General features: G+C 48.9%; 5 protein-coding genes across 5 annotated transcripts; 3 read left to right on the forward strand and 2 right to left on the reverse strand.

Annotated features, from left to right (window-relative positions):
• Positions 1–1089: 1089 nt before the first annotated feature.
• On the forward strand, positions 1090–1308 carry F5891DRAFT_963155 (uncharacterized protein; the record flags this gene model as incomplete). Its single annotated transcript, XM_041375970.1, has 1 exon — positions 1090–1308. A coding segment is annotated over one exon (219 nt), but the record flags the coding sequence as incomplete, so codon positions are not given.
• Positions 1309–5829: 4521 nt separating this feature from the next.
• F5891DRAFT_1196545 (uncharacterized protein) lies at positions 5830–7042 on the reverse strand (the record flags this gene model as incomplete). Its single annotated transcript, XM_041368316.1, has 3 exons — positions 5830–6450; positions 6510–6724; positions 6775–7042. 3 exons carry the CDS (start codon positions 7040–7042, stop codon positions 5830–5832), a joined length of 1104 nt encoding a protein of 367 aa, XP_041218890.1.
• Positions 7043–7567: 525 nt separating this feature from the next.
• F5891DRAFT_1196546 (uncharacterized protein) lies at positions 7568–8333 on the reverse strand (the record flags this gene model as incomplete). The annotated part of the gene is made up of 3 exons (XM_041368317.1): positions 7568–7973; positions 8019–8186; positions 8254–8333. 3 exons carry the CDS (start codon positions 8331–8333, stop codon positions 7568–7570), a joined length of 654 nt encoding a protein of 217 aa, XP_041218891.1.
• Positions 8334–9533: 1200 nt separating this feature from the next.
• Positions 9534–10120, forward strand: F5891DRAFT_963169 (uncharacterized protein; the record flags this gene model as incomplete). The annotated part of the gene is made up of 2 exons (XM_041375973.1): positions 9534–9870; positions 9921–10120. The coding sequence occupies 2 exons, from the start codon at positions 9534–9536 to the stop codon at positions 10118–10120; spliced, it is 537 nt and encodes a 178-aa protein (XP_041218892.1).
• Positions 10121–14234: 4114 nt separating this feature from the next.
• Positions 14235–15364, forward strand: F5891DRAFT_1207693 (uncharacterized protein; the record flags this gene model as incomplete). The annotated part of the gene is made up of 4 exons (XM_041369078.1): positions 14235–14499; positions 14567–14877; positions 14910–15093; positions 15150–15364. The coding sequence occupies 4 exons, from the start codon at positions 14235–14237 to the stop codon at positions 15362–15364; spliced, it is 975 nt and encodes a 324-aa protein (XP_041218893.1).
• Positions 15365–18917: the final 3553 nt, after the last annotated feature.

The raw sequence follows: 18917 nt of genomic DNA on the forward strand, positions 1-18917 counted from the left end.
CCTGCTCAACAACTTCTGAGATAATAAGTGGATTGCAGGGAGGCAAACCGGTTATGGGTCACTTTTCACCTCAGGCATCAGTTTTCGGTATCAATAAAAGTCTATGAGACCGTATTATTATGTTAGGTACAACCCCATCTCTTAGACCCAACCTCCCGGATGTTCTAAAAATAGCACCTATGAAACCATCCCTAAAATGCTCGGCAGGACCTCGGCACATCCTCGTGGCACTGCCTGGATCATCGCGGCCCTTCTTGGATCATCGTGGCGATCCTCTTCTGCACGTCCTCTGAACACTGAAATAAATCCTCTTCGACACCCTGTCTGAACATCTGGGTAGAGTCCATGGTGCACCGACCAATTTTATTTTACTTGCTAAGTCCCTTTTCACTTGTCTTTTTTCTTTCCTCTTGTCTTTTTTCTTCTACGCTACTACAGTCATTCATTATGGTGCCTGTCCGCTCGGCGCGTGGCAGTCAGCCAACGTCTACAGGGCTAGGTCACCACTTTGTTAGCCCTAAGAAGGCTCGAAACCCCAAAAAAACTCAAACTATTGTTCATGTTCCAGGCGTTAGCTCTAAACGCGAGCGCCTCCTCGCCCAAATGGCCGCCCTAATGAATCCTCAAGGATTCCAAATTGATGCCCCCGGTCCTAGTTCTGCAGCTCATTCCGAAACCCCAATGAGTGTTAACGATGCTATAAGTTACACTTACGATGAGCAAGACTACGATGCGACCAACGACGACCAGCATGACCAACAAGTACCCTGTCCTCCACCTGTGGTGCGTGAGGGTACAGGCTGCCGTCTCTTACCAGACAAGATGGCCTACAACCTCTATAGTGCTTAGAAAACTCTTATCCCCACTTTGGTGGATGCCCACCTCAAATATTCTGCACGAACCCATGGGCAACCTCTCACTTCACCCCATCCTGTCATATCTGCCTGTGCGAGCCAGGCTTGTGCACAACAGCATTTCTCTGTTATTTGCATCTTTTTCGACCGTAGGTAGTTCATTCGTCACGTATCACTCCAACTGACAGTTACAGGTTTCAATTCTATCGATGTATTATCCTGCAAATGCTCCACGCTCGCGCAAGTCCTTGTTCATCATGGGCTTTTCCCCACTGCACCTTCCCAACCACGTATGGCAGTTTCTGTCGATCTCCTTGCATTTTATTGTGCCTTATTTGAGCGCTCGTGTGATGCTGTGCATGCTCTCGCCTCTGCCCTCAAAACGCATTACGCTCGCAGAGGTTTTCAGATGATCAACGCAGACGTGAGTTTCATCTGCCTTTTTCAACCTTAACTCATTGCACTACAGGGACAAGTCATCCAAGAGCCATTCAGACGGGGCCTTGGCCAAGCTGTTCAATGGTTTGACATATTGCAGACTGAGGTCGAATGACAGACTGAGGCGACGGTAGAGATCTGTCGAGAGCGGGTCTATGAGGCTCAGAGACATCGATATCAAGAGGACGGTAGCAATTCGACTCCCATGCACTCCCTGCTCCCAGGACAATGTGCTTCTATTCTCATGCAGCGCTGCCCTGCATGTTTTGGAGGTATCGTATTCGGCAGGCCACTCAGCGATGGCGGAGATATCCATGTTGCAACAGATGGCAACTTCCATCATCGCCATCGACGATCTGCGGGTGATTGCCCGCGCTTTTACGAGCCTTCGTATTTCCTTCCAAAGACCCAGGTTGACGAAGTTGGACGACAGATCATCTCGAAGTGTAAGCGTGCTCCCAAGAATCGTAAACATGTAGTTCCGGATGAAGCCATCAACCAATGCGAGCATTCATATGAAGCTGCAGATGGAAAGAAGCAAAAGGCAGCCATGGATTCGTTTGATGATACTGGCGTCATGGCCCTTATTTGCCGTCATGACATCCCACTCTTCTTCGCTAATATCGACTCACCTGGCGAGCAGCAGAAGTATGCAGTCGCACTAATTGAACATTTATTATCTCTGTTACCGCAGGAAGCTACTGTCGTCATACTGTACGATGTTGGTTGCGTCCTCTCACACTCCTTATCTCAGGTAAGCGATCATTTAATCAATCCTATCTCAGTCTGACATCTGACTATGTAGTATGACATCCTACCTGATTCTGTGACTTCCCGTCTTCGATTCGCGACCACCGCTATGCACGCATATGGCCACAAGTGGGCATGTCAGCTCGAATACAACCCTCGGTTGTGCACTGGCCTTGGTCTGTCCGATGGCAAGGGTACAGAGAGACTTTGGTCCAGGTTTGTTAAGTTGATCGGAATTCAATGTTCTTCATCGGTAAGAATTAACAGTATTTAAATGAACCTACATTGATAATAATCCACTACATAGCGACAAAGGCGCCTTTGGTTGATAGACCGACAAGCTAGTGCCATCGGTCTGGAGATGCGAGTAGATCTCGGTGATTGGATCAAGCGGAGGCTCAAACGTGGCATTAATGCTCAGGGTGCAGCAGCAAAGGAAGCGCTGACCAAATGCGGCATCGAAGCTGACGACCTCCAGGCTCAGTGGGAGGATCAGAAGAAATCGCAACTCTCTATTCGTGCACGTACGTCTGGGTCAGTCATTCAAAATCACAACTAACATTACACATCGCAATCTCAAGATGCTCCTGCACGATTGAAGAAAGAGCTTGATGTCGTCCTTGCTCTACAGTCTGATCTGGACACTTCAGACAAGGCCTTGCAAGCCACATGCACTGTAGTAGAGAAGGGCTCGGTCACCGAGGAGACACTTGATGCTCTGGAGAGCCTCGAGCGCAGCCATGACCGATTGATGAACAAGGTTGAAGTATTGTATTCTTCCCTAAACGTCCATGACAGGTTTCCAGAACTGCAAGGTGTCGACTTAGATTTCGTCTGAACACTACTCATGGCCCGCGACCTCAAAATAAATATCCGCAAGTGAGCCATAGGCAGCTTCTTCGAGTGGGATAAACTCGACCGTGCTGTCGGCGGAGCAAATCAAGCCCTTGGTGATGTCGACTACTTCTGCGTTGCCACATTCTGACTTATTCTAACAGGCACCAAGTTACATCAGCAAACATGTAAAGCTATTGCGAAGCGGCAGCCTGCTTTAATGACTGCGATCTGCAAATTTAATTCATATTGTGAGCGCCTGGAGAATCTCTATGACCCATCTTGGGGTGTCCCGCTCCCTGCTGCTCTGCCTACCAAACTTGCTGACCTCTGAAATGATCAAACTTTGATGGAGGACGTATGGATTACTCCATCGGTAGGAGATGTCCCCCGTTGGATGCAAGATGCTGACGTCAGAGATGGTATACGAGCCTTGCTCAAATGAAAACGTTGCCGAGAAGAACAGCGCCGCCTTGGGATCGAGGCAGATAACCTTTGTCGGTGGTTCGGAGATGAGCTGGCCGCACTAGAACTTGCCCTACGCTCTCCCACAAGTGAGTTGTTTGATATACTAGTATATTGAAGAGTAGCACTGATCCTAGAAGATCATACATTCATATTTTCCCTGCAGCAACGGCGGGATCACATTCTCCAGCTGCAAACTAAATGGGTCACGCCACTTGTATCCTCCATCCGCTTCGTCAGTAACGCCACAGCAGCGGTCAATCTTGCGATGAGTCTGTCTGACAGCGAGGGACCATTGGAAGATGGCCTCTATAGGCTTGTACCAACCTCGCTCACTGATCCCTCCCCTGAGGATGATGCTGATGAATATCTTGTACCTGCATTCGAAGAAGTTACTGAAGAAGCGGTACTCATGGACATTTTGCCTGATGGTACCATTAGCGATGACGAGGATGATGAAGCTGTGGAAGCACCTGAATTTGTGATTACCTGGACAATGCCAGAGGTATGTTCCTGTCTCTCGATATGTACCTGCATTTATCAAATGTCATAGAATATACGCACGGATCCTTTCAAAGCTCCTCTCCCAGAGGATTATCCAATAGTATCAGTCGCATGTACTCCCATGACCCGAGTATGACCAGCAGTTGATGGGTTTCCAAGTCATGTATTCGACCCAAGGGATTAGTCATTCCTGGCTCAGCCGACTGCCCGTCTCAACGACACATGTATTAATGGCTGCACGGCACTACTATACTCTGAAATACTCAGAACCTCACATGTGCAGCCTTGTGCAGTTCTTTCCATGCACGACCTCCCACGTATCCAATACAATGCGTCGGATGAAGTACTGTGGCGAAATACTTCGTGGACATTGTTTTGGGAGAAAGACATTTGGATCTTACCCATTCATCGCCCCTCACCAGTCGGACACTGGGTATTTTGTGCGATTTATATTCAAACGAAGGAGCTTCACCTCTTCGACAGCCTGGCTGAGCGACAGCCATGGAAAAATGACGTGAAAGTGAGTGATAGTTTCAGTCGTCCTCTGGTAAACTGACGATGATCTGATAACAGGACATTATGCATCTTATTGCACGTCTATCGTCCATCGCTTACCAACGTCGCAGCTCGTGTAAAATTGATCTTCGAGGGTGGGTAGCCCGGCCACTAATAGTCAAACCACTGCAGATGAATGGCTATGACTGCGGTCTCTGGGTCCTAGCGGCAATTGCAGCCATCTTGCGGGGAGCTCATAGACCAGGGATATGCGAGGAGGATATGATAGCTTTCAGACACTATCTACATACACTAGTAGATACAATACCTGCTCCATGACATGCGATACACACAGTTGTCTACAACTCTCCCGAAGACGTGTGCTGAACTGACTTGAGTACTGCGAAAACACAAAAAGGATTGAGTATCGCACCTGGTTGGCAGCATGCTAAGACAATAAGGACAGGCATTCCGACGCCCGTAGACATATACTACTTCAGTTGAGAAACCATTCATGAAGTCAAGCCAACCAACTGGTTAATAATGGTATGTTTACTTACTATGATGTAGTTGAGGGCCCGCTAAGGTCAGGATTGTCAAAACTCACAAACAGGTCGACTTGACGTACGAACAACTTAGAGTCACTACAATCCTGTAGATATATAACAGTCAAGGACGGGAAAACATCCATGCTGACCTGGAAACTGGTTGATAATGGTGTTTACTTACAATCGTGTAGTTGAGGATAGCCCAAGGTCAGGCTCACGACCGCTAAGGTCAGGATTGTCAAAACTCACAAACAGGTCGACTTGAAGTACGAACAACTTAGAGTCACTGCAATCCTGTAGATATATACTACTAGTCAAGGGCAAACATCCATGCTGACCTGGATACCGGTTGATAATGGTGTGTTTACTTACAATCGAGTAGTTGAGGATAGCCCAAGGTCAGACTCACGAACAAGTCAAATTGCCATACAATGCCATACGAGCCACTTAAAATCACTTACAACTCGATGAAGCAATCCAACGTATACCAGTGTTACACGAAGTAAGGTGGCTCTGCATGATAAAGCACTCAAGATATGTATCTCATCCGAACCGGGGTGGTGAGGGCCTTAGTTCTGGCCTATTCATAGCCATAGATTGTTCCATATCATGCTCCAGAGATATGTTTTCTGTTTCATAGGAGTTTTATTCGCAACTTGATTGGTTATCATACCTCTCGGGAGGTGCGTCTACGAGCCTAAACAGGAGATCAGCATGATGGATCTAAGATTGTAACAAGGCACTCTCGTCTCTTCCTCTCCCTTAAGCTAAAAATTGTCAAATGTTTCCCTTTGAGTACAAATTCTTAATTCCCGCGAGGTACACATAGGTCGGTACAATCTGGTTGACTTTGTGACGATTTCTAGAGTACAAAGATACAGAACAAAAGACTCCCTTGATTATACTTCGCATCCAGGAAAAACAACAAGCCCGGTATCTACTTATTCCTCATCAATGGTACCAACTGCAATCACAGTCGCTGAAAGCTGTGTGAGTAGCCCATCAACTTCTCCCTCCTCATCGACAACATCTGTAGTAGCCGAAAGCTGAGTGAGGCAGCTAATCTGTGGGATGAGCGAGCTGGTTTCCGGTCTACTGACAGGCAAAGAGTGCTCCCATGCTGCTTGTGCTGCTTTCAACCTCCAGGACGGAGGGGCGACAGGTAACTCAACAAAAACCTGCAGTTTTGGGCGACATAAAGGCGCAGAAGACACCACAGGAGAATGGCAACCAGAAGGTACAGGAGACTCCACAGAAGAATGGTGACGAGAAGATACGGGCGACACCACGGGAGAATCCTCGGGTGATAATACCTGTAGTTTTCGCCGATGAAGCCGACGAGAAGGTGCAGGTGGAGACAGCGGCTCTGGGGATGGCTCTGGAGATGGCTCTGGAGATGTCTCGGCCATTGGGAGACGAGGAAGTCCCCTCCTATCGATCCAACCATTCAGGAATGTGCGCCAGCCACGCGAGTTCCGTGAATCATTTTGAGGTGCCTCTCCAAAGATGATCGGTTCACGGGAAGCCATGATTTTCCGGTGGACTTGATCAGTGGTGACATGCTGAACGATGATGAAGTTTGTTTTCAGGGCATCAGCAAATAGGAATAGGTCCCACTCACCTGAATGATGATGGTGTTTGTTTTCAGGGCATCAGCAAGTAGGTCCCGCTCACGGAGTGTAAGGTCGTTGATACCCTTGCTTTTGATGAGCGTTGGGCGTTTCTCGCCGGGCATGAGAACATTCTCAGGGTAGTGGTGGAGGGTGTATCCACGGTGGGCTAGAATGGCAGGTAGTCTCTTCCACGGAAATGTCCCCCCTCGACCATCGAGTGTGCCTGTGAAATCATCAGAAATCCTACAGATCAAATTCCTCATCAAAACTTACCAAGAAGTGCTGTCAGCCCACCGATAATGCAAGGGATCCCATCGAGCTGCCTCCAACGCTCAGAATCTCCATTTTCCCGCCTTTCAAGCCACCCTGCTAATATCGTATCTGCTGTTACACCACGCTGCAAAGCGATGCGATCCAGAACGGAGTCAAGTCTGGCGAAATCCATGGCGAAATCCATGTGGACAATTTTGTGTAAGAAGAAGCAGTACAGTTTGAGAAGGCGCCAGTCCAAGTGAAGGTGATAGTGCCAGGAGAACGACATTGATGACAGAAGCATTGATCCTTACAGGCTTCATCGATGTCGTGCCCAGTCAGAATTTAGTAAATTCGTTGAGAAGTCAAAATTCCCACGCACGATTAGTAATATCAGTGCCAATCTTGAACGTTTGAATGTTCAACGTACAACTTGGTTCAGCATCATTAATCCTTAATTAATACTTATTACCACTCTTCAGGTTTTGATCTTTGGGAGGCTCTACTAGTACTTCTTTCGGCCATACTACTAGTCAACAATTGCAGCCAGTTCCCTCCGCGTTGTCGAGGAACCGTTTCTTTGGCTATACCGGCGCACAGGCGCCTCCTGCAATCGTGCGAGGCTCATTAGTCCTTATTACCACACTGGAAAACATTCATTACTGTGCTGGAGGATCATCGATCGTCATCCATGCGAGATGATGAGATCTCTGGGTAAGTAAGTCTTAATTCTAACGAGTACTCTGAAAGAAGTAAATGCATCGCAACAGAGTTACATTATGCCATTATCTATTACCACTGCTATGAAGGCCGCTCAAACATGAGAACCCTTCTGGTACATCAATTCGCCCATCCAGTGTGCAACACACAGCTCCGAAACTCCCTCCACGTGGATGTAAAAATCGATATCTTCTAAGTATGCAAGGGTGGTACTGAGGTAACGAGTGACTGTGTTAGCAGCATGAAACTCGGCCGAGACGCCGCAAAAATTAAGGATTTTATCTTGAATGGGGATGGAGTGGTTGAGCAAGCCTTGGACCGTGACTATCATATTTGTAACAATGGTTCGGTCCCCATTATCGGCACGGTCATTCGTATACACGATGCTGTTGACAAATTGAAGCAAGGCGCCCTCAGCAAATGCACGAGGTTCAGTAATCAAAGATAACATTTCATCTTTGATCCCTTTGAGCGTGAGTAGACATCCTGTAAGATCTGATCTGTGCGATATTCATTTTATGTTCATTTCATTGAAAAAAACGTACAGTGAGTCATCATTCTCCTCAATGTCGCTGGAATTGCCTGTCTCCGACTCATCACCATCTTCATCCGAGTCGTAGCCATGCAGAGCTCTTTCGATAGCTTTCTCGAGCTCCGATGGCCCTGTGTTCTTTTCAACACGAAGCTCCCTCCGCCAGCTTAGAATTCTGTCTCTGTTTCTTCAAATGTTTGACCGGTCAGGAACCACCGGAGACAATTAATCAAGGCGGTGAGACTTACTTTTCATAATGGCGTCGTTGGTTTTCACGACCTGCTTGCAGGTTTTCCTGAAGTGTCTGATGAGAAGGACGACGCAGCATGATTTTAGTGTAACGGTGTGGTGGAGGTTGGTTGAAAAGTTGCAAAGAAGCGGTGAAGTTTTAATTGGAACAGCAACAACGCCTGTCCATGAACATCCCGGATACCATGGCAAGCAGAACGATTCTTTCCTGGTCAATCACCTTCCTGACTTCTGTTTTGAAAGCAGCGGATCTTCAACATGGCAGTGGGGTCTGTTGCTCTTCGCATTGTGCTCTCGGTGCAACTTCCTTTCTATTTTATATCAGCCAAAAGATTTTGGCGACCTCTCAAACGCAAAAAAGAGTTCCTTTCTGTACATCGTACGCACTTTCCTGCATTGATCTTTGACCTCTCCAAAACAAAAACAAAAGAATGGTTCCTCTCCTTACGTTTTGTTGTGAGTTTTTTTGCTCGTACCATGTGTGCACAGTCCTGACAAACACTCCAGAAGGCTTCATCTCAACCTTTGCGCGACATTTTACAGGTAAGACATTGACATACTTTGTTGGGATTACGCTCACTTAATCCTCTAAGCTATGACCCAGAAAAAAGGCTCTCCGCCGCCTGACTATTCAAGGACCTCTCCCTTTCCCGAGTCTCTTTTGCCTGAGCCCATGCTGGATCGCAGCACAGGAGGCTACCTGCAAGAACAAGTGGGTGGTGGTAAACGCTATGCGGATCCCGTCATGGATCTGACTCCAACCCGTCTTCGAACACACATCAAACCCACAGCCCGTGACATGGGGCTTGTCAAGGAGGCATCCATGCGTCATCAGGCCATGCCTGCTAACGACCAGCCCACTGGAGGCGACTCCCTTGTCAGCAAGCCCATCAATCAGGAAGTTGTGCACCCTCTGCAGCTTTCTGTGCCTGCTGGTACTATCCCTCCTAATATCCGCAGTAGTCCTGCGCTCGAGCCTGCACCAGCACACCAGAGCGTACTTCTTCAGGATCTTTTCTATGATCCCGTCATAGTCCCTCCCAAGGTACCTCCGCAACCAAATCTATCTACTAAGCCTGCTCATGTGGAGTATGAGACATATGACTTTAGCGGCGACTTTGCTGGCTTTCAGAACGACTTACCTGGTCCTTCTACATCATCCACAACCACTGGTTTCAACGACTTCAATGGCCCTCCTGGTCCATCTACATTGCCTACCACCACTGCTCCCTCTACAATACCGTCCATTCCTGAGACACGTGTCATACCTCCGACCCCCATGTTTCAAATCGATCCAGCATTGGGAGGTTGTGATCTCGATGATGTTCTGATGGATGGTAATGAAGATATCATCCCTGCTGTGAAAGGACGGAGGCACGATGCGACGAACGACATCCTTCGCGAGGGTTTTGTGAAAATGGAACGCCTTGTGCATGAGCTCAGTCGTCAAACCTCCATCCCCACCCATCAAGTCATCTCATTATGGCACAAGAGCCATGCTCGCGGCGTCAATAGTGTTAACCATTGGAACGCGTATAGCGGCTACTTCAAGGATAATCTTAAGCAGGAGCTTGACAGACTCGGTGGCAAGGCTCCGGATGTACCAGGAACACCAAGTGAGTGTTTCTCACTCTTGCTATGTTTTAAAAAAAAATCTTTTGTCCAGGCGCTACTGTACGCCGTAACTGCTATGAGCTATTTAAAGCAGCGTATCTGGACACCTGGCAGACTATCCTAGAGTACCACGGCCAGTCTGTACTTCTTAGTGGTGTCCCTCAGACCGTTGCCATGTGCGCACAGGAGTTTCAAAAGTTTTTTAAGAAGATCGTTGCAGTGGTACGTACATCTCAACTGGTAGTATCATAATATTGAATAGATATAGATGGATGGAGGAGCTGCACGGTTCGGATTTGAAGCAACTTTGGTGGCATGTGGGAAAGTCGTTAATCAAGATGGTGGTCTTGGCATGGCTCATACAACTCTGGGAGCTGCTGGTGTAAGTTCACTCTTCTGATTTGAATTTGACCTCAACGTCACATGCTCACACTCTCACAGTTCTGGCTCTCACGTTGTAAGGCTGATGATGATACAATCATCGGGCATCTCAAGGCACATGTATAGTAAGTTGCTCATATCCTTCGGAGAACTTGGTAGTGACTGAGCTCTGCATATTTAGTGATTTGACGTCACTCGTTGTTGTCGAGGAAGCCTTCCCAGGAGATAATATTGTAACCCAGCCAGACGTGCCCAGCGGCCGTGAGGCTTCGATTGCCCTATCTGACACCATCAATATAGCCAAGGACGGGACCAGGTGGATCAAGGCAGAGATCTCTCGCCAACTCTGTATGTGTTAGTATATCTTCCTGCTCTTTCTTGCATTAATGAGGAGTGACAGCGAACCTGGGCGGCAAATTTCTTTCGTCAAAGAAGTTCCCATGGAATACACTTCCAGGAGAGCTCACACGCCAGGGAATGATGATAAAGGGCTACCCTGAGGATGTCATACTCCCTGGGGAATACCATGCTTCGAAGAGCAAGGGCATTGCCAATCTCACTCTGAAGGAAGCTAGTGAGGTCATCATGGCATTGAAGGCGGGCACCATGCAACTAATCAAGGTTCGGGAGGAAAAGCAAGGTACACCTTCGACTTATCTTATTCCTGTGTTCTGACATCTAGGCGCATTTTGATACAGCTAAAATTCTCATTTCTGAGTGCGCAGTGGTGATGGGGGCACGTCCCCCAGTGGATTCCATCCATGCAGCAGGATGTCGTCTTTTTGCGAATGGCACTTCTGACCGCAAAGGCCTTGCTTGCGAGAAGCCTAGTAAGGCTGTCACCAAAAGGAAAGGCAAGACCTCTCAGGAGGCACCAACCTTGCGTCATTCCCCACTCTCTCTTTCTGATGACTCTGGCGACTCCGACTCTGATGGTCCCCCCAACATACCCATCGGTAGACCTCCTGCTTGTGAATTCAAGGTCGTGCAGCTCCCGAAGCAACAGAAGGTCGTGAAGTCAAAGGAAGTGATCTCTCTCACATCTAGCGATGCCCAATCTGGTTTGGAGGATGAGACTACTAAGAAGGCTGACTCTGACTATGAGGACAAGGCTACGTCCAAGAAGCGGAAGGCAAAGTCAGAGGGTGGCTCACGAGCAGCCAAGAAGAGGGCTTCGTCTACTGAGACACCTGTGCCTAAGGTAAATAAAGACAAGGCACCCACAAGGACTAAGGGAGGAACCGAGAAGGTAAGGAAGCCTAAAATCATTGAGTCGTCTGACGATGAAATGCTTGGTGATGCTGCCAAACACCTTCGCGATGGCCCACCCGAACTCAAAGGTGTCAAAGGTATTGTACTGATTCGCTATCCTCTCACTAGTAGATTAACCATATATTTAGAGCACCCCAAGCCCCGTCCAGTCAAGCCCCCTGTAGCATGCGAGGAGAATGACTCCACGAACAAGACTGTTTTAGATAACACCGAGCTTGCTGCATGTGCTACTCTGGGCCACGCTGAGCTTGATGACAGGCTTCCTCCTCGGCCTAAGTCACCAGCATCACCCTCACCAATGCGTTGCCAGCCTTCCCACATGCTCACAGACCATGTTGTCTCTGCTGCAGGTGCCCCAGAGAGTGTTGCTCCTGCTTCAAGCGACAATGTTACTCCCACTCCAACCTCACCCAATGATGAGCAGAGCGGAGAAAATGTTGATGCGCTGGTTCAGCAGGGAGATCTAGCCACTGAGCGTGCCCATGATGCCAATATGAGACAAGATCTTGTTCAGGCCGATGAAGGCATGTATGGTCCACGTCAGGGATTACGCATGGAGCCACGTTATCACTCGACATGGAACGATCCTCCGTATGGAGACAGTCATCCACACGGTCCTGGCCGTGGGTTCCCTCGCTATCCGCCATCCGATTACCAGCGCGGTTATTATGATCAACGTATGCAACATGGCCCTCCGCCCCCTCGTGGATCACAGCCTCCTCAGCCATCTCGCGGCTCTCAACCTCCTCCGAGTCGCAGTTCTCAACCTCCTCGCAGTTCTCAACCTCCGGCTCTCAGCCCCCTCAGCAGTATGATGAAACCCACTATTGTGGCGGTGGATATCATGATGGTCACTACCATGACCACGACCCTCGCGAGTACCGTGAAGATTATTGGCACCCCTCCAGCAACCCATATTATGGCTCTGGGGGGGGAGGGTATCATATGTACGGTCCTGATTATTCTGATGATCAGACGGACCTTTGATATGTCGCATTTATTGGACTGCCTCGGTCGCTCACATTTTTTTTGCATTGTTATATACGATCTTGACATTGAGTGTTGCATCTGACCCATCTTACCGTTTATGTCCTTTTCCTATCGTTGTATTTGCCATACTAGATACTAGTTAATGCATGGCCTTCTGTCTGATTCATGCCTCATGACAAAAAACGGAAAGAAAAAAAAATGAATTGGAAGCATGTAGTCTAACATATAGGAACTCTGACATATCATCTGTCATCGTGGACGTACTCTGAAATATACATCCGACATCACACCAACATACGGAGATGTAAACATCCAAGTCAGACGCAGAGGATCTCCGGCAAGACTCGGAGGTCACCCTCACGGACATCGCACCAACAGAACATCAGGTGCGGAGGATCTGGAGATGATGAGGATGAACTCACCCTTTGTGAGAGGTTCCACATATAAGCTCTGGAGGGAGAATCAGACAGCCCTACGAAACTAGGGAGAGACATCCTAATGGAAGTAGTCTCTTAGACCTTTTGTTGGCAACGTAAAAATAGGGTCTCACATACCGTGAGAACATCGTCAAAGTGCTGCCAAGGGTGTCACTTTTTGACACATGTCCTCGCTCGTGTGAAGAGAAGTGCTTTCTGCAACGTTACCCAGAAGAGCATTGAGATTGGAACAGAGTACTTGGCTGGTCCCGGTCAACACCCAACCTCCCAATCTACAGTATCGCGTCCAAATTACTGGTGTTCGCCCGATCCAAAGCGAATACAAACTTCTCGCTCGTGGTACATAGTCCCTCGGCTAGAATTCACGAATTCTAGCAATCCCACCCTGACAATGTGAGTTTGCACAACATCTCCTAATAAAGGTGACTGCTCACAATCTAGCAGGGAAACCTAACAAGAAAACAGTCATTGAGCAGCACCAGTTTTCGATTGATCGTTCCCAAAGTCGATCGCAAGGCATTGGACAGTGACAAAGATGACTGAGCGGCATGTGATATACTGCAGACATCGCCAGAACACTGCGCATATATTGTTAGGATGTAGGATTTTGCGACATTCACTGTTTGCAGAAGCTACCGTTATCGCCTCCCAATGTTGAAATATAATGTTGTTCCAGTGTACTCATGCGATGACGGACCTGATGCTAGTTGGAGTACAGGAGAGCCAAGAGCGATATTGTGTCTTGATTTCCTCCGCCTTGTTTCATTGGAACTCTCACCACTACAAGAGCAACGGTAAGGTGATACATATGGGCAAAGCAGGAAATGAGATGCTCATGCGGCTGCCTGCATGCATGACCTCCTCCATCGCAGCTCGTCACAGCACACCATAGTGGATCTGAGAGTCCTGTTGGTGCTAGTGATTATCAATATCAATCATGATATATGATAATTCTAGCTGCAATATCGATATCCCCGGGATTCAAGCGACTCGGACAGTCCTGTGCCTGGCTCCCCACTGGCACAGGTTCATCAAAACATATACATATGTATATTTCATGAATACGAGTCCCGTAACTCCGCGTTGCAAGTCATGTGCTTGCGAAAGCTTCATTAACACAGAACAGTTAGCAATAGTAAGGTTTATTTTTGCCACTCGCGGAGCTTCCTTTGACCCGAATGATGGCACGATCAATTCTTGAGCGCTAAACGACACTCAAGCCTCAGGCCTTAGGGCCTGAGTTCTTCAGTGCACGATTTTCAGCTTTCAGCTTCACGACTCGCAGCATGTGGTTGAACAGTGTTCGAGACTTCATCCTCAATTATTCCTGCCAGCTATCAACACCTATCATTGCGGCAATTGGATGGTGCCAGACCTGGGTTATCGCTTCTATTTTTCTCTCCATGGGAAAATCCAACGAGGTTGTTGAGGCCATTGAAGAGCCACGACTGCAGAGTTCCTTCGTGAGATACTATAACGAAGCCAGAGAAGACCCAGGTCACTCGGAAACGTCCACTTGTAATTATGTTGCAGAGCAAAGGTATACGGGTAGTAAGTGGTTGCATCTATGGAGTTCCGGTTCGAGGCGTTCAAGCTGATAGTGCCCTATTGGACTCAGGTCTAGCAAAGTGTACGGTACTTGCTGCATGGCCCGGGCTTGCAGATCGTTCCACTGCTACTCCCAAAAAGGCCGTCGGTGTGATGTCAATGGACCCTGGACTCAGCACGCAACTTTTTGACCTCTATCACTCCGTCTGCAATGCAGGCTACCTTGCATACCTGTCATTCCTCATTCAAATTACCGGCTCTCTCTACGGTATCGTGACAGTCTCGATCATTTGGGCAGATGATGCACGTCTCAGAGAGGAAGCTTATGGTGTTCAACTTGCAGCAACAACTTGCCGCACTCACTATCAACCGCGGGATGTGGTCCATTGCAGCTCTTGGAGCATTCTTCCAAGTTCCCGTGGGCACCTCTTCACGCTCTTTATGTTACGATGGCTATCGCTGTTGCACTGGAATTCCTCTTCGCTGTCAGGGGATTCCTCATTGGTTGGCATATGAGCGTGCTTCCTGGTATCCTCCGTTTCTTTGTTGTCTTTTCGTGGTTGCTTCCTAGCGCAGAGGCACTGACACTAATATTTGGTATGTTTATTGAGCTTCTCGTTTGTCAGTTCTGCATTCACACGTATTTCCTACAGGCCTTATCGCAATGAAGATGGAGGTTTCATTCATCTCCGCCAAGGTGATCATCTTTGGGCTCCCGGCACTGTGGTTAATGATCGGGCCGTTGCTTATCATCGGAGCATTGTTGGGATCACACTTTGGCATGTTGAATTGTCTTGTTGTCAATTCTAGCTTATTGAATTCAACATCGTCATCGCTCCACTCTGTCGTTTTCCTTTTTCATCTTTGATATTCCGGACTCAATACCATAATATATAATCCCTAGCTTCACGTGATTCATACCTCAGCGGTTCTATTACTACGACACTGAGGTATGTTTCATTTCCACTTGCACGCCGTTTACCTCTGACTCCGTTTCACGTATAGACTTGTCTATTAGGTACTACCAATATCAGTGGTTCTATTACTACGATGCTGAGACTTGTCTATTAGCCTTACCCTTCCACAGGTTATGAGCCCTGGTTCTTACTGAACCATCAAATGAGACTACAAGACAAGAAATCTCACTCGCGGTCACTCGCCGCTCACGCTCTCACATCCATCCTCACGGCGGCATCGCCATGGGCAAATTTGATCATATTCCCGAGCTACTGGGTATGGAAAATTATGTAGGTTGGTCCACAAAGATGCAATATGCTCTCGCATGTGAAGACCTTTGGTGCCATATCAACATGAATCCCGACCCAACAGACCTACTTGGAGCGCCATCTTTCATTCCTGATCCCGTCGATCCCGACAACATTACGCCCGCCGAAAGAACGGCAATGCAAGAGTGGTTGTTGGAAGACATTAAGGCTAAGGATCTCATTACTTGTCGCCTTAGTGCATCCGTTAGCACGTTGGTATCACACGCACACACTGTCTTAGCTCATGATGCCTGGAGAACTCTCGCTGAACACTTCAATCAGACTGACACTAGCACTCAATATCAACTACGACAGTGTCTAGATGCTCTATGGATGAAGGACTCCACTGATGCCACCAACTATGTTGGTCAACATGAAGTACTTCGAGAGCGCCTCTGGGACTCAGGTGCAGCAATGCGCGATGGCGATGCCATCTATAGCCTACTCATAGGCCTCCCTCACACGCCCATCTGGCAGCAGTTCCGCGCTATGCTGGAGCAGCGCATGCATGATGAGGTGATGACAGCGCTGCCAGGTGCTGTTTCAGTCTTCACAGTGGAAAGTTGTGTGTCTCACATTACCGCTGAAGCAGCACGACATGTGCACTCACATTCTATAAGCAACGCCTGTCCCAGCTCAGAATACGCCAATGCGACCTCTTCCTCTGCTGCGCCATCGCACATTAACCCCATCACCGGACTCTGTAAGCATAGGCACAACCCAGATGGCATCTTCTGCACCACACCTGGGTGCAACAAGGGAGACCATGACCATGGACACTGCTACGGGAAGGGAGGTGGAATGGAAGGCCAGGCACCATGGATGCGCAATCGGAAAAAGGAGGACACCAAGGACAAGACGGGTGTGGCTGCAGCTGCTACTACAGCGGCCCCTCCTACATTCAGTTCTTTGCCGGCACCTGTCATTGCAGCGGCTGCTACTGATATCTCCAGCCTTATGCATGACCTATCCTTTGCATCCATTACGGAGGTACCAGACGAAGTCACCTGCGCCACAAACCTCCCGTTCACGACGATTTTGGACTCAGGTATCACGGTCACACTTGTCAAAGACCGTAGGTTCTTTTACACCTATTCAACTGAGGAGCCGGTTAGCGTGCTCACTGCCAACCATGGGGTCCTTCAAACGACTGGGCGGGGTACCTGTATAGCATGGTTCACCATCGGTCAGCGCAGACTTCGTGTCCGGCTTGCCAACTGTCTTCACGCGCCGGGCACCTTGCTGAATCTGCTCTCCATAAGTGGCATGAATGCCAAAGGATGGGACGTCAACTTTCGTGCCAGTATGACCTGTGAACTTGCTTACAAGGGTTCACCACTCGGCTCCATTCCAGCAACCGGCAAGCTCTATGCGCTGGATATTGAGTTCATCCCCCTCACGGCCTGTCTTCCCAACCTGCCGCAAATGCCCGAGGTCTCGGCATTCACCGATGTTCCCCTGTCCCTGGACTTGTGGCATGCGCGCATCGGCCACATTGGCAGAGATGCAGTCATGCGTCTCAATCGCGTGGCTGACGGTGTCACAATCCATTCTGCCTCTCCATTGTCCCATTGCGAGTCTTGCATCCTCGCGAAACATCCTCGGCAACCCTTCCATGCCTCGGAAACGGAACGTGCGTCCGCATTCCTTGATCTCATCCACAGCGACGTGTGCGGGCCAATTCCAACAATCACTCCTCATGGAAAGCAGTATTTCGTCATCTTCCTCGACGATCACACTCACGCACTCGACCTCCAGCTCTTAGCGTCGAAGGATCAGGCTCTTGAAGCCTGGCATACTCTTTGCGCACGATGGGAAAATCTCTCTGGAAGACGTGTCAAGGTGTTTTGTTCCGACAACGGAGGGGAGTTTGTCAATGATGCCTTCACTGCAAACCTTGAGGAGACTGGAGTGGAACGTCAGCGTTCTGCTCCCTATGCCCATCAACAGAACGGGAAGGCAGAGAGAGTCATGCGGACAATTGAAGGTCAGATGTTTGCAATGTTAGACTTTGCTCACTTGGCCCCAAACCTTTGGGGAGAAGCAGCACTTACAGCTTGTTACTTGTTCAACCGGACAGAGTCGCGCGCGCTACCTACGGGCAAAACGCCCTATGAGATGCTTCACGGCAGCAAGCCCAACCTCTCACATCTCCGCGTGTTCGGTGCAAGATGCTTTGCGCGCATTCCTTCCGAGCTACAGCAGAAGCTCGGCCCTTGCTCGCGTGAAGCTATATTTATGGGATATCCACCCGGTGTCAAAGCGTGGCGCTGTTGTGACACCATGACGGGCATGTTCTTTAATTCGTGTGATGTCATCTTTGATGAGACACTGTCTAACCGGCCCTTTCCTGACAGTGATGACGATGATGAGGACGCCACGTGTGTCCCGGCGGCTTCATCGCCACCAGCTCCTGCATCATCGCCACCAGCACCCCCCATCCCTCCTCCTGCCATATCACCTCCTCATGCGACCATAATCCAGCGATCTGGACGTATTCCTGTCTTCACAGAGAAGGGTCAGTCACTCAAAAATGGTCTCATCGCTGATAAGACCCGCCTAGCACATCAGCGTGAACTCCGGAATGTGTGGATCAATGGGATACCTCCCTCCACTGTTGATGGGCATGTCCCTGTGGTGCCTATCGTCAATACGCCTGCACCAATGCCAAGTACTCCTGCTCCCACTGCTGTGGATCCCGACACTATACCCGTCGAAGACGACGAAGCCGGATTCCCACAGGTACTTGCCAACTTGATTGCTGTCGAGGTCACCTGCCTCTCAATCCGGAGCGACACACGCCAGAATCCTTTATCACCCGGGTACAACCTCAAAGTGCCACCAGCTACCTTTGATGAGGCAATGCGGCGGCCTGACAGTGACCACTTGCTGGCTGCAATGCGCAAGGAAATGAATCTCATGTCTGAGATGAATGTATACGAGCTCGTGGCCTTGCCTCCTAACCGGCGAGCAATAGGATGCCGATGGGTACTTGAATTTAAACAAGATCTCAAGGGGGGGGGCTGTTTTCAAGGCCAGGCTGGTAGCTCAAGGTTTTTCTCAAATAGCTGGTGTCGATTTCGGCCGCACCTTCGCACCGGTGGCTCAATCTTCCTCCGTCCGCATCATCTCGGCTTATGCAACCTTACACGACTG

This window comes from Suillus fuscotomentosus, assembly GCF_016647785.1.
Source record: "Suillus fuscotomentosus strain FC203 chromosome Unknown F5891scaffold_102, whole genome shotgun sequence".
Classification (NCBI taxonomy): Eukaryota; Fungi; Basidiomycota; class Agaricomycetes; order Boletales; family Suillaceae; genus Suillus; species Suillus fuscotomentosus.